At 54.0% G+C, this 26,374-nt stretch overlaps 2 protein-coding genes across 5 annotated transcripts; one reads left to right on the top strand and one right to left on the bottom strand.

The window, feature by feature from the left end:
- The first annotated feature begins 1,131 nt into the window (after positions 1-1,131).
- Positions 1,132-12,778, top strand: SYNDIG1L (synapse differentiation inducing 1 like). 2 transcript variants are annotated; one of them, XM_090141375.1, is made up of 4 exons: positions 1,132-1,251; positions 7,922-8,374; positions 9,522-9,659; positions 11,284-12,778. In XM_090141375.1, exons 2-4 carry the CDS (start codon positions 7,946-7,948, stop codon positions 11,440-11,442), a joined length of 726 nt encoding a protein of 241 aa, XP_089997501.1. In that variant the 5' UTR covers positions 1,132-1,251; positions 7,922-7,945; the 3' UTR covers positions 11,443-12,778. The 2 variants fall into 2 exon arrangements, with proteins under 2 accessions (XP_089997501.1, XP_089997500.1); XM_090141374.1 differs by lacking the exon at positions 1,132-1,251 and adding an exon at positions 2,459-7,747.
- A 4,596-nt stretch (positions 12,779-17,374) lies between these two features.
- Positions 17,375-23,376, bottom strand: VRTN (vertebrae development associated). Of its 3 annotated transcripts, none has more exons than XM_031593869.2 (2): positions 23,290-23,376; positions 17,375-20,126 (listed from the first exon to the last, which is right to left on the bottom strand). In XM_031593869.2, exon 2 carries the CDS (start codon positions 20,123-20,125, stop codon positions 18,104-18,106), a length of 2,022 nt encoding a protein of 673 aa, XP_031449729.2. In that variant the 5' UTR covers position 20,126; positions 23,290-23,376; the 3' UTR covers positions 17,375-18,103. The 3 variants fall into 3 exon arrangements, with proteins under 3 accessions (XP_031449729.2, XP_089997498.1, XP_089997497.1); XM_090141372.1 differs by lacking the exon at positions 23,290-23,376 and adding an exon at positions 22,956-23,000; XM_090141371.1 differs by lacking the exon at positions 23,290-23,376 and adding an exon at positions 21,311-21,862.
- Positions 23,377-26,374: the final 2,998 nt, after the last annotated feature.

Raw genomic sequence — 26,374 nt, 5'->3', positions numbered from 1 at the left:
TACCACCTGCCCTGGCAGACCTTTGCCTACAGAGATGCTGTAGGACTGCTTTCCCCTTAACATCCTTTGTGGAATCTCAAGCCCCTTTTCATGTGTCACACTCTCTAGAAACATGAACACTGTTTCCCTCTCAAGGTCTGAAGGCTGTGTGCAACACACCACTCCCCAAGCTATGCCAGCTGGGTCTGGACAACTGGGACACTTTTCTCTGGGGTCTGCTAAATTAACAGCAGGCACTCTGTGCTCCAGCTGCCATCCTTCTCCCCTGGCTGGGACCACCTGCCTGTGGCTGGGTGTCTGGGCTCAAATCTTCCCCAACGCTGCCTGGGACACGCGCTCTGCCCCCAGGGAGCTGCCAGTCAGCTGCAACACTTGTCGCTAGTCTTCGATGTGAGGACACAAAGCCCAGAGCCTGGTCCTGCTCCCAACCTGTGTGATACAGTGCCGTGTGGCTCCTAGACAGATGCATACCCCACTGGGAGCCTGAGTCGATGAGGTGCCCCAGTCCCAAGCCCTGGATAGCCACTCTTCAGCCTCGTGCGCTCCTGCTGAGCCGGGGGAGGAGCTGAGCTCTGGGGAGTTCAGGAGCAGGTGGGGAGCGCAGAGCTTGAGGAGCTGCTGGAGCATCGCCTGGACAGAGGAGGGGAGAGGAAGACTCGCGGGGTCGGTGCCATCTCGTGTCGTACTGGTGTGAATCTGGATTCACTCCGCTCAACCAGAGCGCTGCCCAGCGAGTGTGAGGCCAATCCTGCCGCTGCCCGGGGTCCCTGAGGAGGAAGGCAGGATAGTACTTGGCTGAGGCAGAGCGACAAATCCCATTCCCTTCTCCCTTTAAGCTCTTGCAGGGGGCTCCCTCCGGCCGATCAGGGGAGCGGCAGGGGCTGTGCGGTGCCAAAGGCAGGGAGCAGAGAAGGCAGTGACTTTCCTCCTCTCTCTCTCTAACCCAGCGGGAGGAGAAGCCACGCTCAGAAAAGGAGCGCTGGCGACGCGCAGATCTCGGTAGCGGCCGCCGGGAGCCAGGAACGGCACGGCCGAGAACGGCGGAGCACGGTGCCGCCGCAGCCGGGGGCTCCGCTGCCGCACCGCCCGCACCGCACCGCGCCCGCCGCGCTGCCGCACCGCCCGCCGCCGCCCGGGGCTCCGCCGCGCCGCTCCCCGCAGCCCTCGCAGCCCCGCCGGGCCCCGGGCAGCCCCGCCGCAGTCATGCCCGCCGCCGTTCCGCCGCCGCTTCAACTTGGCGGCTGAGCCGAGGTAAGGGAGGCTGCTCGGGGTTGGGGGGGGGGATGCGGTTTGCTTTGGGGAACGCCTCGGGCTGGGAAAATGTGTCGCGGGCTGTTAGGGCTGCGAGTCGGAGAGAGAGGGTGGCGGCGCCCGGGGGGATATTACCGTTCGTAGGTGCCGGTGGACGAAAGGGAAGGGTTTCGGTAAAAGTTTCTGAGGCTAACTACGGCCGAGGGGCTGCAGAGGAACCTGGAGCTGCCGCGTGAATGGGAGGCAGCCGGCGGGTCTCCGAAGTTTGGGGCTTCCCTTCTGCTGGGCTGTCCGAGCTGCCCGGGCCGCCCGGGAGCGTGCAGGGCGGCGGCAGCGAGCTCGACGCGGAAGGGCCGAGGCAGTGCGGAACTGCGCGGAACACGACCCGCACGGGCTGAGCCTCCGCGTGTGTCCCCGGAGCAGCCCTCCCGGGCTCGCCTCTGCAGCTCGGAGTTTGGAAGAGAACTGCTCTCAGGAGCTGACCATCGCTATGTTGGTGATACGTTCTCCAAAGCTGCTGCAGGTTGCACAGAACCCACTGCTCTCCACCGACACGCTGTACTGGGTTGCTTGTTTCGCCTCCGAGAAGGAAATTTTCCTTTGCACCACCTCGGGAGAACCGTTTTCCACAGAAAGACTCCGAGTGGAAGGCAGCACTGGGCAAACAACGGTGCAGCTGGGAGAGCGGGGTCTGAGGCTGCCTGCAGGCACGGGGCACACAGCCCCAGCCTCCCAGGGATGAGGCTGGTTACTCTGGGCTGTCAGGTGAAGGAATTGCCCAATCAAAAAGGCAGTGACTGTGTTTCTCCAGCAAAAGTTTCTGTTGTCATGAAAATGGCTGGCAGATGGAAAGCTTTGGGGAGCTGAATAGGCTTCGCTTCAGCTCCCTGAACCACCATCAGAGGCAGGTAATAAACACCGTTATTAAAGAGTGAGTAATTTGCTGCAGCTCCAGCACGGTGGATTTGCACAGCGTATCCCTGCCTTTGCCTGGTGCAGATCCCCTCCCTGCCCTGGGGCCCTGCAGCCAGGCCTGTGAGCACCACTCCTGGCACTCCTCTGCCCACTGCTCCGAGAGGGTCTTTTTAGGCCAGACTTTGAGCCAGCTTCTCTCTGTCTGTAGAGTTAGTGATGGGCAAAGGATTGGTGTTTTTGACTGAAAAGCCAAAACACGGTGCTGAGAGGGGGGAAAGCTCTTTATAGATTTCCTCTCAATAGTCCTTACTGCTGCTGTTTGTCAATGAAGTGAACAAGGCAGCAAAACAGCCTGAGTTCTCCAGTGAGTCTGGAGCAGAGTGTTTAACAGAGACATTGAAAAACTGTAGTTGCCACCAGTGGGAGCCTCCTAAACACGGGGGGGAAATCCCCATCCAATGCCTCCATTTCTTTGGCAGTAGCAGATATTAGCACCATTTGGCTTGCACAGCACCTATTGGCTGGGGTACCAGCTGAAGTCTGTGCAATGTGCTTGTGTGCTGGACATCAGTATGCTATTCACAGGCCATGGTGGGAAACTTTGGGTTTGGAAAAGTGAAGGAGACATGTGCCATGTCCACAGTATAAGTCATAACTAAGGCAGAGCAGATTATTGGCAAATAAGTGAAACGACTGAGCTGTGAGGGGAAGAGTGATGCCCCAGGAGAAGGAAATGCCCCTGAGCTGAATGAAGGCAGATAGAGGATAACATAAACAGGCAAGTGAGGAAGGGAGGTGATAGCAGCACCAGCCTTCATGGAGCTCATGAATCATTTGTACGTATGTGTTTTAAACAGAGACAAATGAGCAGTTCCTAATAACTGATGTATGTTGCCAGCCTTGCTTGATAGCAGGGGGACATGGAGAGAGCTTCATCCCATCACAAACCCTCTGGAAGGGGTGGATGTTTCCCTGTCCTCACTGGTGACAATCGCTAGCTGCGTGCTGTGTCCTCATCCTCACCTTGTGCTGCTCTCAGCTAGCCCAGGCCTCTTGCCTGGGTAAAAGTGAGGTCTCCTTTGCCAGGTCAACCCCGAGCTGGGTGACAGGATGTGGTCAGGGTGCCATGGCTCTGGGGAGCTCACAGACAGAGGGAGAGCCTTGAGGTGGAGATGATGGGTCTGGAGCAGAGGATATGGGTGAAATGGGAAAGCTGGAAGAATAGTTAGAGCCATGTTGGGTGGCAGTCGTGTTCTGTTCAGTGCTAGGAATAAACAGCAATGGAGAAAATCTATGTGAAACTGAAGACTGGAACCACTAGCACAGAGAAACCAGCCATGAGTAAAATTACAACCCACATGCGTGAGCTTCTGCTCGCCTTCCTGCAGCAGTGAGAACATCTTGGCAATAAGCACGTCCTCTGGGAACTCCGTGAGATGCCCTGTGGCAGGAGCTCACAGTGCTTGCAGGTATCTGGGCAGGGAGCTTGTCTGGGCCAGAGCACCAGGCTCACAGTTCTAGTTCTGAGCAACTCTGCTCTCATGGACGTTTCTAAGCAGGCATTAGCACTGAGGGAAGGGTGCCGATATGTGTCCCTCCAGAGGACAGCAGCCACAGTATGTCCTTAGTATGATCCTGAGCTGAGCAAGGGGAGTTTGAAGCCTGAACTTGGTCCGAGCTGATGTTCCTCTGGGGCAGAAAACGTGAGAAGCCACTTTCCTCTGATGCTGGGCAGACTTCTCTCCTGGGCTGCTTCTTCCAAGAGCTGCGATGCTGAGCAACAGCCTCCCCGCACTGGAGTCATTGTGCTGACTTGCACTAGCCCCTAGCGACTCCTCTTGGTCCACAAACCAACATTTTGCAACGTGCAGAAGCCTCTGGTGAGAGCACCAGAGCATCACTTCCAATCGGCACAACTCTCTCCCACTGGCTCGCTAGGGCTTGCTGCTGGGGGCAAAGATTGGCTGAGGGCAAGCGTTCCAGTCCTGGGAGCTGAGATGAAGGTCCCAACGCAGCTGTCGGCACCTTGAGAGCTCTCCTAGCCTCGTCCTGGCCCCATCCCCGGCACCCATGGCACCCAATTGCCTCCAATAGCGGGGCATCCCCTGCATCCCATCTCCCCAGCCATCTTGCAGGATCTCCCGTTCGCAGCTTTGTTTATTCGTTTGCATCTCTCCAGCTAAAAAAGGGACACCGAGAGGGCCCAAACGTGCTAATTTTATACCTCGCCACCCACACAGCCAGGCGTAACATCGCCGCCGCCCTCCTCCATCCCGCTGCCCCTCCCCAACTCGGTCCCTGCGCACGGGGACACCTGGGGACCCCGCAGCCCCCGCGCTGCATGGAGCGCCTGGGACACCTAGCGGCCACCTCTCCCCACGGCGGCCGGGGGGAGCGGCTGCCGCTGAGCCACCCCAGGGACTGATTTGCTGTTTTTTCCTATTTTTCCTGAACGCTCTGACCTGCCCGGTACCCCAGCGCAGGCTAGGCTGCCTTTCTCGCTCGGGAATGCGAGGACACAGCGCAATCACGGCCTTCTAATGAGCCCAAGGAGTAGGGCAGAGTGTTTGCTTGACGAGGCAATTAGCTGATGATTGATTCCTGGAACAACCACTTAATTCATCATTAACTGGACTAATCGCAGGCAGCATCTGTGCCGAGGGTCTCAGAGAGTGCTGCACCGCCAACCTGGGGCAGCCAGAGGGATGGGGTGTGGAGGTGGTCTGCGTGACGCACGGAGCCGAATTTGGTATGTTTTCATTGTCGTGCCTTATTTTGGTTCCTTCTATACCTGGTTGGAAAAGATCGCAGTACTCAAAGCAATTTTCCTGCTCTGCAAGGAAACCAGGAGAGCCAGGGAGAGCCCGGCCCAATGGTTTATAGAATCACAGAATCACAGAAAGGCTTGGGTTGAAAGGACTTCAAAGTCCCCTCAGTCCCAAGAGATGGGCTGCCCCCCACCAGGTCAGGCTGCCCAGAGCCCCATACAGGCTGGCCTCAAGTGCCCCCAGAGATGGGGCTCCCACAGCTTCTCTGGGAAACATGTTTGTGGTGCTCAGGGTGAAGAGGCAGCTTGCAGGGGCAGCACTCATTGTCTTGGCCACAGTGCTGAGCCTGACTGCAGGGAGCATGCAGGGCTGAGGCACGGGGCTCTGTGTTCTCCAGAGTGTTATGCCCCTATGCCATGTGTGCACCTATATTGGGGCACCTTGTGCCTGAGAGTATCTCGCTGCTGCTGCCTGCTGCCAGCATCACAGGGCTAATTGCTCTCCATGCTACACTGTCATGCTTGTAATGAGGACGGAGAGTGTCTGCTCTTCCCAAGTTGGGCTTTTATGTCTTTGCTTTCATCAGCCTGCTTCATTCCCAGACCCAGTGTACGATCCCAATAAATCACATAGGGTTTGGGAAAGCTCTGTCTATTCCTGCACACATGTAGCTGGCGCTTGCCTCCCTCTTTCTGCAATTTCTACCTGAATATTACCTGCAGTGTTTTTATAGCCCTGATCTCCACTAGGCTCTGAATCATCATATACCCCTCAGAGTGAAAGACAACAAGGAAAGGAGTTTAGTGCAGGTCACTCTCTACAATCCTGGGGTGCTCTTAGATGTGATTCAAGTCAGCCAGCCCATGTCTCATCATCCAACCCCACCCCCTGAGATGCCCTAGGTGCCCAGCAGTAGCCCAGCTGTGTAGGGGTGCTCTTCCTGCTCTGCCCCGTCATTTCTCCTGGCTTTTATTTTTTGCTGAAGTTCTGCTGTGAGTTACTGGTGGCTTCACTGTGTTCAATCTCTGCTTGTTTTTCAGAGCTCCCATCGTGAACACTCCCTGCTCCTCCCAGGCTGGCTATTGGGTTCTTAATTCCTCAGAGCCCCTTTCCCTTCTTTCTGTCCCTCACTCACACTGTGCATGAGTTCTCTAAGCAGTCATCTCCCCCTCCTCAAAATCAGTGCTGATGGCCTCGCCTGTGATAAGCAGAAGCCTCCACACCTGCAGTATCCCCTTGCCGGCTCCCTCCCAGCACATCTGGTAGTGCAGCCAGAAATATTCCTGGAGATGCTGATACCTCACCACAACCAGCAGCTTTGCTGGCGTTGGGCTCCTAGTTGGGCTGGCTGCTACTCTCAGGTGATGCACAGAGACTGGTCAGTCCTAATTGTTTATTTTATAAAGAAAAATTCCTCCATCCCTGGAGGAATTCAAGGGCATGTTGAATGGGGCTCTGGGCAATCTGATCTAGTTTCTGATTTAGTGGATGACAACCCTGCCCACATCAAGGCGCTGGTTCTTTAAGGTCCCTTCCAACCCAAGCCATTCTATGGTTCTATGATGTTGTTGCAAATCTGATTTGCATATTGAGGTAAGCATAATTATTTTGGTCTGTGCAGGAAATGAAAATATCTGTGATGCCAACGTGCATCAGCCTTAAATATTGTGGAAATACTTCCTGGCCATCTGCTGCGTGAGCCATTGAGTACCTTATTGGCAAGGTGGGAGGGTAAAGAAAGCAGACAATGATTTTGGGGAGGGAGGTGTAGAGAGCACTCATGCAGTGTTTTAGCGATGTGGGAGTGCTTTTGAATGGCTTCATTTTCCTAAACAGCTTTCTAAAATGTGCCAACTGCTGCCAACACAAAGCCCATCAACAGGGACATTTACAACGGGCTGTGGCACTAAAAACTGTGCAGTACGGCAGAATTTGGCCGAGTGAACGGGGCCTTGTGGGAAGCAGTTGGGCTTTTTGCTCCCTGGAGTCCTCAATTCCAACTTCTTCATTTATATTTTCTTTCTGAGGATTGATTTGAAGCCAAAGCAATGTGCCTGCCATCGATAGGGCACCGCAGGGAGCCCTGTGGCAGGTAGCAGTGTGCTCCGCTTTGCAGCATCCAGCACAGGAAGCAGCTGCGGAGGTCTCTGGGGAGCAGAGTGACATTTGGGGCTGCAAGGCAGGAGGGTGGCAAGCTCCAGCAGCTGGGAGCATGCGGAGAGGGCTGGAAAAGAGGGCACACGGATACTGAGCAGCGCAAAGCGATCATTCCTCTCTCCTGGGGGAATCTGATATTTCGCTGCACATTTTCTATGTGCTGAGGTGGGTTGGAAAGCCAAAACAGTAAGCGCTCCTTTGAAGAAAGAGGGTTGAAATGTTTCATCTCAGAAAATTTCATGTTAAAAAAAAAAAAAAAAAGGCAGCAGAGTGTTTCAGCACTCTGAAATGGAGGAAGGGAGTAAGGATTGGAATTTTCCTGAGGAAGAAACCAGTGTTGGCACCGGTAGCTGAGGGTTCCTGGCTTTCCTCAAACTGTTGCCTCCCCAGAGCCCCGCTTTAGCCCAGCCACAAAAGAGCCCCTAGAGACTGTCCCATGTCCATGAAACCACTATCTGATCATACTTTGTAGCAGTACAGATTATGAGCCAGCTCTAAAGATGCAGAGGGACTGCTCCCATCAGGCTGCACACGGCCATACCGAGATGTGTTATGGACACGGCAATCTTAATCCAGCCTGAACCAGATCGCTTCGCTGCACGGCTGGATCCTTATCTTCCTACCAGCTGGGGAGGGACGAGGAGATGTTCATTTTGGTAGGAGAGCATTCAGGCTGTGGGAAGTGGGGGAGGGCTCTTCTTTTCCTTAACACTGCCAAATCCTGTTCCCTCTTGCCTTGCTCATCTTGACATTGGCTCTGCATGGGCAATAGCTTTCCCACTGCCTTGCCGTGTGGAGGTTACAGCCTCATCTGCTCTCTGCTTCCACAGGATTGCTCCTACCCTGCCAGCAGCATGGAGAGTGTGCGTGAGCTCCAGGACCCGCTGTTGGCCAAGGCTAACGGGCACCTCCACAGCAGCTATTCTTACCACCAGCACCACAGCCAAGACTACCCCGGCCACCACTACCAAGGGAAACTGTACTCCTACATCTTCCAAAACACTGGCGGAGCCAGGACTCACCAGCTGCTGGATGCCAGCTCCCTGCAGCTGGCTGTGGAAGCCTTGTATGGCCCCAATTTCATCCTTGTGAAAGATGAGACTGCTCTCAAGGCAAAGGACAGCAAGACAGAGAGCTGTGAGACCACTTTTACAGAAGGTAAAGAGGTTCTGTCTGACAGTCCTGATGGGCATGATGCACAGGGGTCCTGCCTGGTAGAGAGTGACATCCGAATCCAAACAGTGTCCTATGAAGTGGAGGAGGAGGAGCTCCAGGAGTACGAGGTGAGCTTTGTGCAGAGGGTTGGCATAACATACCTCCTGTGGTGACTGGGCCAAGTGCTTGGCTGCCCTCCCAGACCCCACTCTCTCCTGTCTCCTCAGTCTCTGTGCACCCAGAATTTCTTCTTTCTGCTTAAAATTCCCACTCTTTCCCCTAAGCATGGATCTCAGAAGGTCACCAGCTTTTCTGCTGGCAGCCTGGAAGCTGGGGCCGTCTCTGCAGCATGCTTATGATGACAGGAGCCCTTTGACAAGGGCAATCTGTGGCCACCGTCTTGCTGGATGTAACGGGAAATAGCGCTCCTGTTGCATAACAGCGACATTCACATGCATGATGTCAGTGCAAGGAAGCTTAATATATCAAAGCAGGATGGATCTTGCAGGGAAAGATAAAGCTGGCAAAGCAGCCTCATTCTGCACGTTACCCAGGACCTGGCAGGTCCCCAGAGCATGCTGGAGCCAGTGCCCATCTGCTGGCACAGGTCTGCTGCTGCCCTGAGGGCCTGTGGCGTGACTTTCCTGGCTCTCCCCACCTCTCCGTGGCTTCCCTCAGCACACATCGCTGCCAAACAGCTCAGCTGGGCAGGCCGTGGCCAAACAGAGGCAAGTTGATGGCAGTGACGTGAGAAATGGGATTGCTAAGAGGACAGGACACACTGCCTGTGTGATGGAGGCTCCAATTCAACCGCTTTCCTTCAATCTCTAAATTAGTTTAGCAGGATATCGATCTACCAGTCCCTAATGGGGTTAAAGCACTTTGTTTAAGTTTGTTTAAGCTGACAAACGGCCAGCTCCGCCAAAGCTCCAGATATCTCAGTGTAAGAATATCTCACAGGGAAATCCTAGACCCCAGCCGGTGAGCTCAGCAATGTTCTGGCAGGGAGCCGAAGCTCCTGAATGTGCTGAGCCACGACTTTCCTCACCAAACCCAGCTGAGCTGCCAGAAGATTTCTGAAACTCATGCCTTGAATGTGAAGCTGGGAGGTGTGTGAGGACCTGGAGCAGGATTGAGCAGGGGCTGGGAGGAAGGACAGGGCTGCGGGGCATGTGGGGTCACTGGGAGCAGTGGCTGCTCCTGCTGGGCTGCAGGGCAGCTCACGGAGGTGCGGGTGCAGCTCCCTGCAGGCCCTGACTTTGTTTGTCTTTGCAGAGCGACTCCTCTAGTGACAGCGAAAGCGAGGACCAATTCCTGATGCTCCCCCCCCGAGACCACCTGGGCCTGGCACTGTTCTCCATGCTGTGCTGCTTCTGGCCCCTGGGGATTGCTGCGTTCTACTTCTCCCAAGGGGTAAGAGATCCCCGGCCATGGGCTCCTTTGCTCTCTTGCATGTGCTCAGCCCTGCAGCAAAGGGTCCTGCAGGACATAGGTCATCCTTTTGCCCATCTCTGTGCCCCGACCCCTGAGGGCCAAGGCAAAGAGTGCTGCTTGCTCCTGGATGTCTGCATAGCTGCTGTGGGAATGCAAGTCCTTCAGCTGCTGGCAGCTGAACTGCTCTCCTGGGCATTCAGCTGTTATTTAGGGAACTGGGGCTCTTGTTGCTCCTGGGTCTTGCCCTCCAAAGCAAAGGAACATGGCATTTTCCATCTGCTTTCCCATTCTCCAGCAGTAATGAGACCCTGCTCTGTGATCCCATCTGCTGCTCATGCCCTACAGACCAGACATGCTGGAGACTCTGGTCCCCATATCACCATACCTTTCTTTCTGCTCCTCAATCATTAAATTCTGGTTGCTTGCACCAGGCTGTGTGAAGCTGGAAAGCTTCATAAGTGTGTAACAGTAGCATCTGGAACAGAGCCAGTGAGAGGACTGGGACCTGCAAAGTGGCTGATTTCATGTTTCTGCACATGATAAAGCATGGCATGCTGCATTCTCCATGTGATAATGTGCTTCATACAATTCAAACTTAGTTCTGCTATAGTTACCACTCGGACTCACTCTGTGGGGCAGAGTATCTTTTTGGCCATATCTGTGCACAGTGGCTGCCCTGATTTTAACAGGTCAACTAGAGCACCATCCATGAGCAATACTGACAGCAGCTCTGAGTACACCCTGAGCTCACAGGGCAGCTGAAAGTTGCCAGCCAGTGAGCTAGCAGCCATGTTACCTCCATCACTGGCTTCACTGGCCCTTCTTTGTCAATAGGTTTCAGCTGAAGATTCAAAATCTTCAGATTCAAAATCAGACAAAATCTTTTAAATGTCATTAAACATAAGGTGTTCAAGAAACGTGTCGATGTGGCACTGAGGGACGTGGTTAGTGGACATGGTGAGGATGAGCTGCTGGTTGGACTGGATGATCTTAGTGGTCTTTTCCAACTTTAATGATTCTATGATTCTAAATGGCCTATTGCTCCCTCAGTTTGTTGCTCTCCTAGCACTCCTGGGATAAGGTAGCCAGCTGATTCAGCTGTACACTTAGAAAGCACATAAGCCACAGCTCCTATATAGTCACAGTATTCTTCCTGAGATCTTTTTAAATACAGAGTGATCAGCAAAAATGCAGAGCATCAGCAGACTTCCCACTTAGCCCACTCAAGGCACCAAAATCTGTTCGCAAAGCACAGTGACATAACCACATTAGAATGCACTCCACGATAAATTTAGGTATCAAAAAACACAGCGCTAGCCTAGGGCTCTTCTCAGGTTCATACAGAGAGGGACATCTGCAGAGGGGACAACAGAGAGGCCACTTATCTCAGACTCCTTGCTTTGAATAGAAGAGTATGGACCTCTGATTTGCCATGTTTTCGGTGAGGGAGGCACTTGGGTGCCTGTAGATCCCACTTTTAGCTTCAGCAGTTGAATGAGGCATGCTCCAGCTCGTGCACATCCATCCCTCTGCTTGTGGCTGCCTGAACCTGTGTTGCACACAGGTGAGAAGGTACAGTGGTGTGTGCTTCTTCTCCTTCCAGACCAGCAAGGCTGTCTCCAAAGGAGATTTCCACCTGGCCAGCTCAGCTTCCCGCCGAGCTCTCTTCCTTGCCGCGCTCTCTATAACCATCGGTACAGGTGTGTACGTCGGGGTGGTGGTGGCACTCATCGCATATCTCTCCAAGGGAGGCCACGTGTAACTGCTGCCTGCACACCAGCACGGTCCCCAGCCACCAGTCCTCCTGGGATCAAGCCTTCCTGTGAAGCACAGGGTGCCAGTGCTTGCAAGGGCTTCTAGCATAGCAGGACCCAACCTTCGATACCCTGTGCCAGCTCTTTCCGTTTTCAGACACACATAGATCCTTGGAGATACTCAAAAGCCACCTTGCTGTGGGCAAGCAGCTCCTAGGAGGTCCTGCTTGAGCAGGGCTTGGACCAGATGCCCCCTGGAAGTCCTTTTCCAGCTTCAACTATTCTGTTTCCTCCCTGATACTGTGGGGTGACACCATCTAACAGCAGGGAACTGAGTAGTGACCGGAACGCTGGGACCAGGGGACCAAATTGGAAGATGTGTAAAAGCTGCTGCTGGCTGCTGCCACCATTCTGCTCCAGGCCCACCACTTCATCTCCCAGCCCTGCAGTGGGGACAGCCACCACTGATGCCCAGGCTTTGCCCATGAAAGGGACGGGCAAAGAGGAACGACTGCTCTATCTTTTGGGCATCTGAGGCCCTGGTGTGGATTCAGGACTCCTATGATGGGGACAACAATCTCCTGTCAGTGCCATGAGTGGCACCTGGCCCTTCAGCTGCAGCAAAGGAAGAGGGTGCAGCAGCATGAACATGACCAAAAGGCATGCTCTGGGGTGCTTTCTGAATCCTTTCCAGATGGACGTACAGTAGCTAGCCTTCTCAACCCACCAGGTTTTCCAGTGTTCACAATGATTGTGCCAATAGTTCAGAGCTCCAGAAGGGCTGGCATCCCATGGTGATCTGGAGATATCTGCAGTGGGAACTGCTGCCCAAAACATGACTGCAGGGTATGGGGGGAAGATCTTGACTCTCAACACTGAGTTGGGGGTTTGCACACCAGGAGTGGGGAGCACAAGACTGGCACGGCATGCAGAGCTCAGGTGGGTGCTGGAAGCAAGGATCCAGAGAGGAGGAGGCCTGGGGGGAGCAAAGGAAATGGGGAGACCCCAACCTTCCCAAATCTTGGTGAGGGGCATCTCCATCTGTCCGAAGGCCTCTGCTGACTAGGAAGTACTGTACATCCATACCTACAACTGACTTCTGCCAATTTGTATGTTGTCAGTGACACACCAAGTGCTTCAGGAATGGACACTAAGGCAGTGACTGCCCCAAAGCACTTGGTTCAAAGGCCTTTCCTCACCCCTTCCCTGGTGCCCTCTCACCCCTCTGCTGCTGCCTCTGCAAGTGGCACAGTGTGCTCCTCACATGTACATTTCATCCTAAAGAAGCATGTTAATATCTGCAATTCCTGTTGTACTCGAGCCATAAAGGAGAGAAGCACATCAGAGACCTGTTCAGAAGCAGTTCTGAAAGTTCCCATTATGTTTTATAATGTGGAAGAGCTAATAAAAGAGCAGGCAAAATAACACTTTGCGCTAACGCAGGGCTGCAGAGGGAAGAGGTGAGCTCTGCAGGCTGCTGTGGGAGCGCTCAGATGGCCAAGAGCTGGAGGTGTTCTGTGGCTCCCCATGGAGATGAGCATCCAGCTGGTGGCTGGGGAGCGTGGGGGGAGCCGTGCTGCAGCGTGCATCACAGCCAGCAGCCTATGCTGCAATGGGGATGGGCTGTTGGCCATGAGGGGGAACAAGAACTGGGTAGAGAGAGGCTGGAGTATTGCTGTTCAGGCTGCTCTGCCTGGAGGAAAAGCTTCAAATAAAATGTGTTCAAGGAAGATCCCCCCGCATACCTCTGAGTCCAGCTCCTCGTCCCTGCAGGAGCATTCCTAACTCTTTCCATGTCTCGTTCCTGCCCCTTCTTTAATTGGAGGCACAGGGGAAAGGACTGGGCTGGAGGGCCAACAGAATTAAAGTGTTTTCCACTAATAGCCTGAATCTCTGATGAACTTGTAAAGAGGGGAAAAGGGGCCGAGCAAGCACATCCCTAAGGGAGGTATTATGCAAATGGAGAAATTAGTTGGAAACAGCCTGAAGGGAAACGTGGAAATTGAAATCTGAGGACCAGCACAGAGACTGATGCTGAATAACTTATCACAGATGCCCAGCGTCTGCTGCAGCTGCCGGAGCACAAGCAGAAAGGCAGTGAACACAGCAGTCAGAGAACAGGAGAGATCCAGAAATGAGACTGAGCTAAGAAAAATTAAAAAAAAATAAAATTAAAACCAATCAGTAGGCACAGAAGAGATTATTCCCTCCTGTTCTCCCCAGTACCCCTCAGTATCCTCAGCTCCATGGCAGAGTTCCATGGGTGTCCTGACCCCAGGGGGTATTAATCTAAATTATGACACCTATTTGTAACTGAGCCTCCCCCACAGAGGCTGCAGATTCTGCAGCCCCCCAGGCCCACTGCTCAAAAATGCCCATCTCAGCACTGTGGTCCTACCAGCACCTCTAACCCTTGTCCTGGGCTGGTGGCACCACAAGGCCAGAAAGGGCACAGTGCAGGGTGTCCATCTGCCTGTCTGTGTGTATGGGCAGACACAGCCCCTTCCTAGGAGGAGCTGATCTTCTTGGGGCAAAACTGCCACTCCATGTGTGTCCTCTGGGGATGGCAAGGAAGGAGCTGGAGGAAAACAAGCACAATCCATTCTTCTCTGCTTTTAATGGCACAGCCAGTGTTTTTCCTTCACATCAATTCAGTGTGGAAATAGCTAATTAAGTGAGATTGGACAAATTTTCTATTCCTGCTAAAAAAAATAATCAAGGAAAACAGTGCATCTCAGCACATCCCTGAGGCAGCCTCCCCTCTCCCCTTCTCTTCCCACAAACAGCCTGCAGCAGGGCACACACAGCCCACAGCCACACCACCTCTCTGGGACCTAGGGGAAGATTTTCAGGAGAAAAGCCAATCAAGGGCCAAGAGCATCAGCTCTGAGAGCAGGGTGCTCATTACCCCTCCTCCACTATCCTCAACACAGGAACGTGCCATGGGGCTGAGCTGTCCCACCCTGCTTCTGCCCCCATGTCCCCACCATGCCCAGGTGGGGGGATGTTTGGGAATGGTTGGGCACCACTCTGCAGCACTCTCATGGAGTTCTTTTCCAAAATTCATGTGTTTTCCAGATTTTGATTGTGCTAAAACAATATGACACATCAGCATCCTTGTGTAGAAAAGTAACAGCAGGGAATGCAGCACCTGGATTTTGGCTGAAAGGTACAGTACCGGGTACCAGTGGTCAAGCATAACTGGTCCAAAACAGCGATGATGGGTTTTAATGGGCTATTAATATTGTAGAAGATCTGTTTGTCAAGAAACAGCATGAGGATTGATCTTCTACGGCATTTACATTAGCAAGTCAGCATAGGAAGGAGGGATGCACTGGTGACATTTGCTAATGAGACAAAATCAGGAGGATTTGGAAATACAGAATAGAAGTAAAAAAAACTGAGCAACTCAGCAGACCAGAGCAGTGGTGCTGGGATGGGATTGAACAGTGGGAAATGCAAAGGGGTTGAATGGAGAGGCTTACTCAGGGGACTGATCCAGATAATCTCCTTTTCTCCTCATCTTGTCCTCCCTTCCCCACATACATTTTCTCAATAATTAATTGTTTTTGTGTTTGCTGGCTCGGATCTGTATGGCAGCACTGACTTCTCTGTCCTGTGGCTGCACGTTTTCCAGCGAAGTTCCAGTGAGGCCTAGGAGCTGCTCATGCCCCCAGGAGCTGCAGAAGCCTGGGGCAAGCAAAGACCCACTGCAGGACTGCCTAAGGCAGCTCTGCTAATGGGAAGGTAAGGGAGACCACCGGGGATCCAGGAGCTTTTGTAAAGATCACTTCTATCATGAAAAACGCATCCAGAAAGCCAATTGCTAAGCTAGCTGCACGCTAAATTTCAAGACTGCTAATTTTTGAGCCCTGGGGAAGGACAGCTTCCAGACAGAGACTACTGCCCATCACAGCCATAACAGCAGAGCTCCTGCACTGCCAAGGAATGGCACCCGGACCAGCTCTTCCCAGCTGCAGGCCATTACCGCTCATTAAGTCATTTGGAGTCGCATGGTTTATTAGGCAGACTTATTGCCCTGCTAGCTGTCACACTTCACATCCCCGTTTAACAGGAGCACTCACCATGTAACCATTCAGTTTTACTGCAGGGATGATCCTCTGCCTCCATCAGCCAGCATCTGCCTTTGTTCCATCTGCTTGTGTTGTCACCAGGTAGGATGGTGCTCTTACCCACCTGAGGACAGGAGGGAACAGCAGGATGGCATCACTGTCCCCGTACTCCAAGCACCCCTGCCAAACTCTGGCCCTGGTGACACAGCTGTGACCCAGGTAGAGCCTCACCACCTCAGTCTGACACAGCATGACAGAACTATGCGTGTCAGGTGGACAGAGGCTGCTCCCCATAAGCTTCATGGCCCCCAGCCTCTACATTTCAATCTCCTCTTACTGTTTTGATTTCCACCTTGGCTGGGGTTAGTGCTTCAAGTGCCCACCTGCAAGGGACCTCAGTGACATTTGAACTAAACACCTCTCTGTGTTGGCAAAAGGAGAAATTTATTGGACAGCACATGGCAATGCAGTGCAGAGCCATTAGGACTGCCTTGAATTCATCTCTTACTGTCATTTAGGCATGAGAACAGTGGGTATGAAAAGAAGGCTGTGAGTTCCACTCCCCACCACCATCATACCATGCAGGAGCTGCTGTCTCAGCACTGGAGGGAGGTATCTGTGAAGGCTGCTGGAAACAGAACAGGAAGGTGCCTGCCTTGAGCACAGCTTGCAGCCCCCTGCAGAGGGAAAGCTCAGGGTGCTGACTGCTGAGGAACCATCATGGCCCCATTGTATGATACTAAAACATGGGATGCCCCCTTCTGCCCACTGTGTAACATGTATAAGTGCACATGTAAAACCCTTGGAAGAATGTTATTTTTATGTGACACCCCACCCAGCTAAGGACAAAGAAAGCATCGTACCTGCATCTCCTCAAGCATTTTGCAAGAAAATAGTAGATGACAGAGCAGCAGCCTGATGTAAGGTGTGCAAAAATCCCCATTTGAGAGGAGTCAGGCAATGGTAAGAAAGATGAGCCATCCCTCTACTCTGCAGAGGGCTGGGAAGTCCCCACAGGCTCTCCCCCAGCAAATGCACAGTATGCTGGATGTAGATCCCAGCCCCATCCCTGCTGCTGCCCACAGCTCAGGGCCACCTGAGGGACCTGAGTTTAATGGTCACACATTCCACCTGCATCCCCTAGGTTCAGTAGAGTGAAGGCACAGCTTTGCTCTAGAGACTTGTGCACCTTCACAGCTTGCTGCTGCCATGGAGAGCAGCTACCTCAAGCCCCCAGCAGTTCAGAGACACAGATAATCATTCTAGAGTAATTACCAGCTTACTCCCTTGGAGGAGTTCACTGGTGAGAAATCACTGGCAGCTAATTACTCCAATTACTTCCTGACACACAGAGCTCAGAGCTCTCTGCAGCAGCACCAAGCACTGCTCAGCATCTCCCTGCTCCCCAGTGCAGGGGCCTGCGTGGCTCTTCCCACAGCACCCACCACCCCCAAATCCCTCCTATGAGACCACACACAGTATTCATTCTCCCCACAAAGAACGTTTTCTAGGGGTATATCAATGGTGGTGAGATCTTGCTGGCACTCAGTACTGCTTCATCACATCACTAGGGCCTAAGGGTGCCACCGGACCATTCTGATCCCTCATGCACAAGGGAAGAACCACACAGGACTGGGAGTGGAAGTTTTTATTGCTTTTAATTCTTACAAGTTGAGTGTGCACAGCCATGACCGCCACAGGGATGCTGTAAGGTGACAGCCACACCACACTGGACTTGTAGCATGACTCAGGGAAAGCAAACACTTTGGGTCTGCAGCACCTGGTCTCTGCCCCACAGCAGGCAGACACCTTCACACAGGCACTAGGGAAAAGACACGGAGGATAAAGCAGCTGCCAGCTCTGAGAGGGTTAAGGACCACAAAAGAGGTAATTGCTACATGACCAGAGAAGTCTTGTAAAGCTGCTTCAGTGCCTACAAAAGATGCCAGCTTCTGGCTTGGTAAGGGAGCCCAACATGTTCCCAGCATAGATTGCACCAGGGACAAAAAACAACCCCCCTTCCCTCTACCTGCCTCTGTTTCCTCTAGGGGAAATCAGGGCAGCCAGGACAGGTATTAAAAGCCACAAAGCCCAAGCAGCACCATGTGAAGCCTTCAACCTCCTTAACAAGGAGGAGCACAGATCAGAGATGTTATCTCTCAGTGCTGAGCACTCCTCCAGCCCCTCCATCTCACCGAAGGGATGCTAGGCACCTCTATGCTGAGTCCTGCATGTCCCCATCACTCCTTCAACAAATGCCCAGGGCAGAGAGGCCTTCAAACCCTCTACCTCAAGCATACACTGGAAGCCTGACAGAATCCTATGACCCCTACTTGCTCCCTGAGTGCAAAGGCAAAACCCCTCTGCCCCTCTCCTTCGGGGCAGTCAGTACGTGCCTCCCACTCCTTCCATCTCCAGGAGCGGGCACTGTGTAGGCATTCTCATACCTGATTCAACCACACACAAAAGAAAAAAATAAAAATCAGAGACTACGAACAAAAGAAAACCAGACCAGAAGTTTGACCCAGGCCCTGGCCTAGACACCCCACCAACAGGTCACAGGGCACATCAATGAAGAACCATGGCCAGGTGGACCTCATGCATCCACAAGGGTCAGCCCATCATGCAGGGCACGCTTCCACATGTAGTAGGTGGAGCGGGCTGTGAGGGGGAAGCGGGCACTAAACTCCTTGTAGGTGGGGAAGGTCTTCGACTCAAAGCGCTGCTGCAGGAACAGCTTGGCTTGTGCCTTGAACTGGGTGGTGGCAATCACATCCATCACAAACATCTGACTGTTGGCTCTCTCCGACACAGGGTAGCCTGAAATGGTGGCATTATATGGAGTGGCTGGTGCTGACTTGTCCAGATGCTTGGCTGCTACCTCCATGTGGAGCTGGGGCTTGACACTCGGCTCAGATCTCTGCAGTGCCAAGGAGGTAATCCTGTTCAAAGGCCGATTGGAGCTGCAAAGGCGGTGCTGCCCAGATGCTCGGCTGCTACCCTTCCAAAACCAGTAGGTCGTGGAGGAGAGTGTTGGATAGCGCAGGCAAAACTTGCTGAATGGCAGCCGCCACTGCTGGACCTGTCTCCGGGCCACATCTCGCAGCCGCTTCCTCCAGCACAGAGAGGGCTTGAGCTGCAGGAGACTCCTGGCTGCCGGCTGATCTCCATTCAGCTTCTTCCTAGCAGGCAAGCTGCTTGGCTTCAGCTGCAGAAGTGGCTTTTCTATGGCTAGAGGTTTCTGGTTATTCAAGGGTGGCTGGGGGGGTTTGAAGTTGGGGTTCTCTTTGATTGCTTTTCTTCGCCAGTTGTAGTAAGTGGACCTGGAGATGCCAGGGAAGCTGTGCTTAAAGCACCTGTAAGGCACCAGAGTGTTCATGGATATGCATTTCTCCAGGTAAGATTTGGCTCCTCGCATGAAGATCCCTGCTTGTACTGGGTCTAGGGAAGGACTCGGGGGCCTTAAACTTGCCTCTGCCTTTGTTGGCTCATTAACATCAGCCCTCTTTGGAACCTCCCTGTGAAGCTCCTGCAACCTATGGGCCTCAGTCAGATCAGAGGCATCACCATTGACCGTGCTCTGCATCTCATGCTTCCAGGCATAGTATGTGGATCGGGAGATTTCTGGAAACATTTGTCGGAAGTGCTGGAGCGGGACAACGTTGCCTTCTTGAAAGCAGGACTGGAGGAAGTGTTTAGCTGCAAACCTGGCAGCCGCTTTCTGCCGGTGTTCCCGAGACTGGCGCTTCCAGCGGTAGAAGGTGCTCTTGGTAATGCTGTACCTGTCACGCAGGTTGGAGTAGGTCAGCTGGGGGTCACTGTTCAGCAGTTCCAGGGTCTTCATGGGCTGGACAGGAGGCTCTGATGAAGGTACTGTAGGTTCCAGCTCCTCCAGACCCACTACAGCCACAAAATACTGTGCTTTGAAGACCTGCCTAGAGAGCTGCTGCCCTGACCACATGATGTGGAGAGTGGAGGTCTGCGGGCCACACTTCCTGGGCCGGATGAGCCGGTTGAAATATGGCCGGATCTTCAGGTTGCTCATAGGATAGATTGAGTAGATGTTACACTGCAGCACTGAGGCAAGAGCATAGACATGCCACATATTGGCAAAGGTGCCAGGAAAACAGGTAGCTTTGATATCTGCATCGAAGATAGCCTCCAGGATAGCCATGGGGAGGCTGGTCATCTCTGGTGTCTCCTCCGTGCAGAGGGAGTAGCGGGCAGCCTGCAGCATCACCTTGGAGTCAATCATGCCATTCAGGTAGTACTGCTTGTGCAGCAGCATCTCCACCACTGTGCGCACCTGCAGCTCCAGGCTGAGGCTGGGGTTGCCCCAGAGCAGCACACTGGCTGCCTCAAAGAGGCGGTTCCCCTCACCTTTGCAAACCAGAGGCAGCATGTTACTTGGAGCATCCTCAGGGTACAGGCTCCTGGCTACTCGATCAACTTCCAGCTCCTCTTGAAATTGCCTCCTGCAATAACCAGGCAAGGAGAAAGATGACAGGGTTCTCTCTGCCTCCAGTGCAGCACTGGCAAGGCCCTCCAGACCAAAGCATTCGGTGGCTTCCTGCAGCTCCTGCAGCACAGACTGCACCAGCTGGTGCCGCTGGATCATCCTGAAGGACAGCAGAAAGGCAGAAGTCACTTGAGATCTAGGCAGGGCATGCTCCAGACTGCCAGGGCCAGCTCTTCCCTGAAGGTTAGGAAAGGGGAAGAGTATAGAGTAAAGGTCCCTGCTCTCCCCATACCCACAATCCCAAGGATAAAGGAGAAAGCCTAGCTCCCCACAGACAGACCTGGGACAGGGACATGGACTCTGCTCGCTCTCCAGTGACCTCCTGTGGGCAGCAGGAATGGCACATGGCCTCTAGAGATACGCACCTGGGATGGACGGGAGAAACTAAGGAATGACTGCATCCATTAGGGAAGGAGATGGAGCCACTCCCTGCCCTGCACAGCTGACTTTGTACCCAGCCTCACACCCGTGGCTTGGGCCCTGCTGCCAGTGCCTACAGTCAGCAATGAGAAAATCTTGGAGGTAAAGTATGTCATCTCATCAGGGACAGAGCAACACTGTACAGGGGCAGAGAGGGACCAGACTACAAAGTGTTCAGCCCAGTAGAAGGTACAAAGAGTTTGCTCCTTCCCTCGAAGCAAGGCTCTGCTGCTGCAACCATCTCACGCAGCTAAAAGTCACCACAAAACGCAAGATGGAAGAAGCAGCTGGAGCCAATGCAGGCATGGTTACTACTGCCTGAGCTGACACTAGGTGTCACTTGCTGCTCAGCAGATAAGCACTGTCAGCTGAGGCAAAGGAGCAAAAGGAGCCCTACCAGTTAGGAGGCAGCACAGAAGAGTAGATGGGGCAAGAGCTGAGTGGGCAGTTTAGATGCTGTGTGGAGCTCTCTTCCTCCTCCCAATTTCAGCAAGCCCCAGTCCTGTGAGCTACTTTTCACTCAGGCAATCCAAGTAGTCAAACTTGCATCCTCTGCTTTGTCAGTGCTCCTAACACCCGCATGGTTCTGCTTCTGCCACTCCCGGAGTTCCCACTGGGCTACAGTCTTTACCCCACAGTCCAGCCCTTTCAGTACATCCCTTTCCAGCACTGTTTTGCCAACAGCCAGCCTGAGCCCCTCACTCCGCCTACCCCCATTTGCCCACAGTTCACAACACTTCCTCAGAGCAGCCCATTCTGGTCCATTTTCTCCTCATGCATAGTCTTGCTCATTCACGTGACACCCCCCACATATCAGGCATCACTTTGTAGTCTGCCTCATTCCTATCCCAGCTGGAGACTTACCTTCCCACAGCACTTCAGAGGTATCGTTATGCACTCACAACTCCGCAGGGAGATGGCAAAACAGCAGTGCCAGGCAGGAAAGACAGCAGTCCCAGAGCAAAGCAGATGTCCTGCCTGACCTTTCCCTACTCAGTCCTGTTACTATTGCTATAGTATCTACAGCCCAGCCATGATCAAACAGCAAGTAGAACAAGGTGCCACATATCACACTGCTACACCCAAGCTGCTTCACCCCAGGGAGCCTCTGTGCTGCTTGTTGACCCTTCCCTTAACCAAGCCAGCTCCCCTCCCTGCCTCCAGCTCCTCTATGTCTCCTGCATCATGGACGTCAGCTGTGGGGAATCACCCAACACAAGGAGACAGCACACAGCTGAGAAACAAAGGCACAGACTTGCCCTCAAAATCCTCAGTTCAAGTCAGTATGGGGCTGTGTGCTGGGTCTGGCTGGGATGGAGTTAATTTTGTTCACAGCAACTCCTGTGGTGCCGTGTTTTACATTTGTAACCAACACAATGCTGATGACACTGAAGTTTTAACTATTGCTAAAGAGTGTTTGCAGAGCATCAGCCCTTCTGTTTCTCACTCTGCCCCTCCAGTGAAGAACAGAGGTGACCCTTGGTACAGTCAGCCAAGGAGGGCCACAGCTCACCCAAGCCTTCATTCTCCATGGCCATGTTGCCCTACAGCCTCCAAGAGAGCTGAGCGAGGTGAGACAAGTTTTTACCTGGGGGGAATCAGGAGCCAGCACAGGCTAGAAAGCACTAGGCACACACCTGGTCTTTATGGCCTGATGGCCATTCCCCATTCCCTTACATCTTGAGGGGTGAAAATACAAGTACAGAATTAAATCCTTTTCTTAAATAATACTCCACAATCTCAGTGTCACTGCCAGCTCCTGCTGCCTGGAGCTGAAGCAGCAGGATCTCACAGGCATGCCTAAGGCAAGAGCCACAGCTCAAGCATCACAGATAAGCTCTGAGCTAGCATGCAAGGGGCCAGGCAAGGCTGCAGCAGAGGATGTACAGTAGCCAGGGTAAACTCCTTCACTCTCAGCATGGAGGAGCTGCTGTTTAGTGAAGGTTTTCCCCTTTTTCTCCTGCTGAACACATCAGACAAGCACTTCCCAAACCATCCTAGCTCCAAGAACCAAGCAAGGGAGCTTTTCCCTGCTGATAAAAGAGGTTTTAGCTAACCTGGCCTCTTTTGCATTGTAACAGATAAGCAAGCACTTGTAGATCACATTCCCTCACCTAAACCGATGGGCTGGTGGCATCCAGTAGTGCAAGTTCCCCAAGCCAGCCCCAATACGCTCCCACCAGCAGGAATCCAGGAGACTGACACCGGCAGCACCCGGCAGGGCAGCAGGGCCGTGCTGGAGCCCCATCAGCTCAGAGTTCTTTCTGAGCTCCAGCTGCAGCCTCAGGCTACCACAGCAGCAAGGGCTTCCACCAGAGACCAGTGAGAGAAGCCTGCTCCTAGCACTCACATTCCCACCCCTAGGAAAGAGGTAACGCGTGAAGAGCAAGAAGAAAAAAATACAAGAGAAAAAACAAACAAACAAAAAGCCCACTGACTGGTACTAACCCAGGCCACAGCATCACAACTACATCTGCCCAGGGACATTTCCTTAGGAATGGAAACTTACTCCCGAGCAGCACCTGACAACAGGCACAGCCCCGCTCCGCGGACACACACGTGGGCAGCTCCGCGGCCACTCGGGGCTCTCCCAGAGAGCAGCAGCACCCGGCGCGGCCCCGCGGCGCGACCGGAGCAGAGCTCCGTGCCCAGCGGGCCAAGTTACAGCCCGCCCTGTCGCCCGGGGGACAAAGGGACGCGCAGCCACGGGGAATGAGAGCCGCCGAGCCCCGCCGGGAGCAGCCGAGCGGGACAGGACGGCTCTGCGGAGCCCCGCGCTGGAGAGGAAGGGAGGCCGGGAAGGCGGCGACGGCCGCCGTCGGGGCGACCCCAACCGCACTCACCTGGCTCCGCGGGTCGCACCCCGCCCGCGCCCTCCGCCGCTCCGCACCTTTAAGGGCGGCGGCAGGAAGCGGCGCGGAGCCGCCGCCGCGGCCCCGGTGCCAGCCCCGCAGTGACCCTCGGGAGCGGACAGCCGCGTGCGGCGCCGGGCCGGGTCGGGCCGGGCCGCCCCTCCCCGCCGGGCTCGGCTGGGCTCGGCTCCCCTCCCCCGCCAGGAAGCGGGCCATCCCCGCCGCCCCGGCCCAGATGAAAGCGGAGCGGGACGGGGGTCACTTCCAAAGCTAAAGTGATAATGGCCATTGTCCTGCCGCCGCCGCGCTTAAAGGGCCCGCGGCGCCCGCCTCTACAGCAGCCAGCTCGGAGCACCCCAGGATGCTGCAGCACCCACCGCCACCCGTGCCCCATGGTGTCCTGCTGTCCTGCTGTCCCGCAGCAACCTTGGATGGCCGCAGCGCAGCTGTCCACTTGGGCTGCTGATATCTGCCCGGCCCTTGTGCTAGGCATGGTGAAGGCATATGCCACTGCGTGGGTGCCGGGTCTGGAGCAGACAACGCTGTGGCCGTTGGACACGTGTCCAAACCTGAGACCACTAGACCTATGAGGGCCCCAGAACCTTCTAGTCTGTCTGCAGGAGGCACCCAGATGACGGCAGCCCTTTTCCTGACCTCACCTCCCATCCCGTCCACGTTTGTGCCACCCACCTGGATCAGCCTTCCTTCCTGCTATCTCTGTCCTGCTGCCTAATCTCTGGCTCTGGGTCCCCCCTCCTTAACTCCCATACACACAATGGGTCCATCTGGGGCATCATGTGAGGCTGTGCAAACAGTGTGTGTGCCAGGCACATCTCTCCAGCATCTGTAAGCTTCCAAACTCAGTTCCACCCTGTGTCCTCCTCACAAGCTCAGAGCACCCAGAGCTTCCTCCAGGACCTTTCTCTTCCCAAGCTCTCACTACCCAAACCCATGCCTATTCCAGAGTTCCAGCTGAGCCCTGGGCCACCCACCACCCACTGAACCACTCACTCCTGAGATCTCCTGGCTTTTCCTAGTCACCACCCTGGGACTTGCTGGTGAGGAATGAGCAGTATGGAGACTCAGGGGTACGGAAACTGCTGCTGGCTGCAGCCACTAAGGATTTCCAGTCCCAGCCAGTGGATTGACCAATGGCTTGGCCACCATCCAAATTCTAGGGCTGAGGCAGCTCAGAAATTTTCCTACTCATCCAACCTTAGGAATGCTTTTTCTTCAGAGCAAGACCTACCTCAAAACAGGGCCCCCAGAAGCTGGTCTGCTCCTGGATGTGGGGGCTCAGTGCATTTGAACGGGGGGGGGGAGGCACAGCTTTGCCCACAGGGACTGGTCATCAGGCTCCTCACCAATTGGTCTCAGTGCTTCATGATCCTGCACCTACCCTGTGAACTCTGGCTGTAGGCAGCATCTGGCCTCTCCACCCCAGCCTTGGGGAAAAGCCTGTGCCACACCACAGCCCCCTCTTGCAGTGAGGGGCCTGAAATTGTTGCTGATGTCAGACACACCATGGGATTACTGCCGTGTGCACAGCCACCAGCAGGGAACTTTACTTTAGAACTCATTCCTGCTGCAATGTTTGACAATAAGAGGGCTAGTGGGGACCAGTGATGAGATTCTTGTGCACTATGGGGAGAAAACCAAACAAGGACCTTTCACACAGGGGAAGTGCGTCCTGCTCCCTCTCCAGATGGGGCTGAATGCTTGCTGTCCTCTCTCCCATCTTATTTGAGGACACAGCATTGCAGGATAAATCACAGTACCCCTCTGCTGAGTTGCTTTCCACCTCCCCAGCAGTGCATACCCCAGAGCACTTTTCCCACTTCTCTTGTCTCACCTCCCAGCCCAGCATTGCAGGGGGAGGCCAGTAAGGAGTTTGACAAGAAGATTGGGCTGGGCTCACTGCAAGCTGCGGACTGGCCCTGCTCTCTGCCACTTGTATTTTCAGTGCCAGCCAGGAGCCATCTCCTGGCTGACAGGACTCAGTGCTCACTGACAGCCCTTGTACTGTACACAGAACAGTTGCACTGCAAGAAAAAGAGACCTAAACTCTTCTCTGGTGAGCTTTCCCGCCCCCCTCAGGAGGGAAAAGCCAGCTCCACTCTCGCTATCAATCTGGCAAGTCCTGGACGTGTTCCGGGGCAGGCCGATGTTCATAGCCCCAGCTGCCCAGCTCCCCTTCTCATCCTTCATCCTTTTAACTTCTTCGGTTGCAAATGCAAAGCAGTGCTCACAGGGCAGTGAGACACTGGTAAATGCCAGAGTCAGCAGGGTCAGTGATTAACATAGGAGCTGGAAAACACACAAAGAAACAGCCTGGGCAGTTCTGTTATGCAGATCACTGCACACACCAGCTTCCAGCATATAAACAAGTAGTTAGCATTTTTCTGTTCCTTGGAGGAGTTCAGTGGGGGACCACTTGCTTTGGTGCAGGATGCTTCAGTATGACAGTGGGTCGTGGAGACCTTCACAGTTCAAGTGTGGTTGTCAGATGCTTCTCTGCCTGTTGTGCTTTAACTTGTCCCCTGCTGCCCTTCCACTCAGAGCAAAGGCACCTACATCCAGCTCTGCTTGGGACTTGGTGCTTTGGGCACAGACGTCCAGCAGCACTGGAAGGCAGGTTTTACTGCTCCAGGTTTGGGGGAGTCCTCTCCCCAGTCAAGAGTAATCTCCATGTAAATACAATTTCCATTGACTTGAGCCCAGTTAGAAGAGATGTCTCATGGACATGTTGCTGGATTCCTGTGCAATGTGGGGCTTTCCCTGTCACTAGAATGCAACCATCCAATGGGACGATGCATGGGGACAATATTCAAACAGTCAGCTATCCCCCCAGTAGCAAAACACCCCAAGGCTACCTTCCCTCTCACCTAGGGGACCTACAGGAGTGGAGGGAGTCAGAACTCCCTACTCACTCCCTGTGACTGAACCAGAGGAGGTAATTCAGATGGGATGGGAAGTGTCTAAAACATCTGTCACAGCCAAATGGCCTTCAGAGCAGATCAGATTGTGGACTGGTTGCCAAAACCAGCTCTGGAATTGAAACAGGTTGTCCTAAATG

This window comes from Phasianus colchicus, chromosome 5 (assembly GCF_987193195.1).
Source record: "Phasianus colchicus chromosome 5, bPhaCol1.hap1.1, whole genome shotgun sequence".
In the NCBI taxonomy this organism is placed as follows: domain Eukaryota; kingdom Metazoa; phylum Chordata; class Aves; order Galliformes; family Phasianidae; genus Phasianus; species Phasianus colchicus.
The sequence above is the reverse complement of the archived record's forward strand: the minus strand, read 5'-3'. Positions and strand labels throughout refer to the sequence as shown.

What these genes read in the sequence shown, in the direction of transcription:
- SYNDIG1L (XM_090141374.1), top strand. An exon ending in AGGAGCTCCAGGAGTACGAG is followed by an intron (nt 8,375 to 9,521) that starts GTGAGCTTTGTG and finishes TTGTCTTTGCAG; the next exon opens with AGCGACTCCTCTAGTGACAG. An exon ending in CGTTCTACTTCTCCCAAGGG is followed by an intron (nt 9,660 to 11,283) that starts GTAAGAGATCCC and finishes TTCTCCTTCCAG; the next exon opens with ACCAGCAAGGCTGTCTCCAA.
- VRTN (XM_031593869.2), bottom strand. Translation starts at nt 20,125, where the DNA reads ATGATCCAGCGGCACCAGCTGGTGCAGTCTGTGCTGCAGGAGCTGCAG.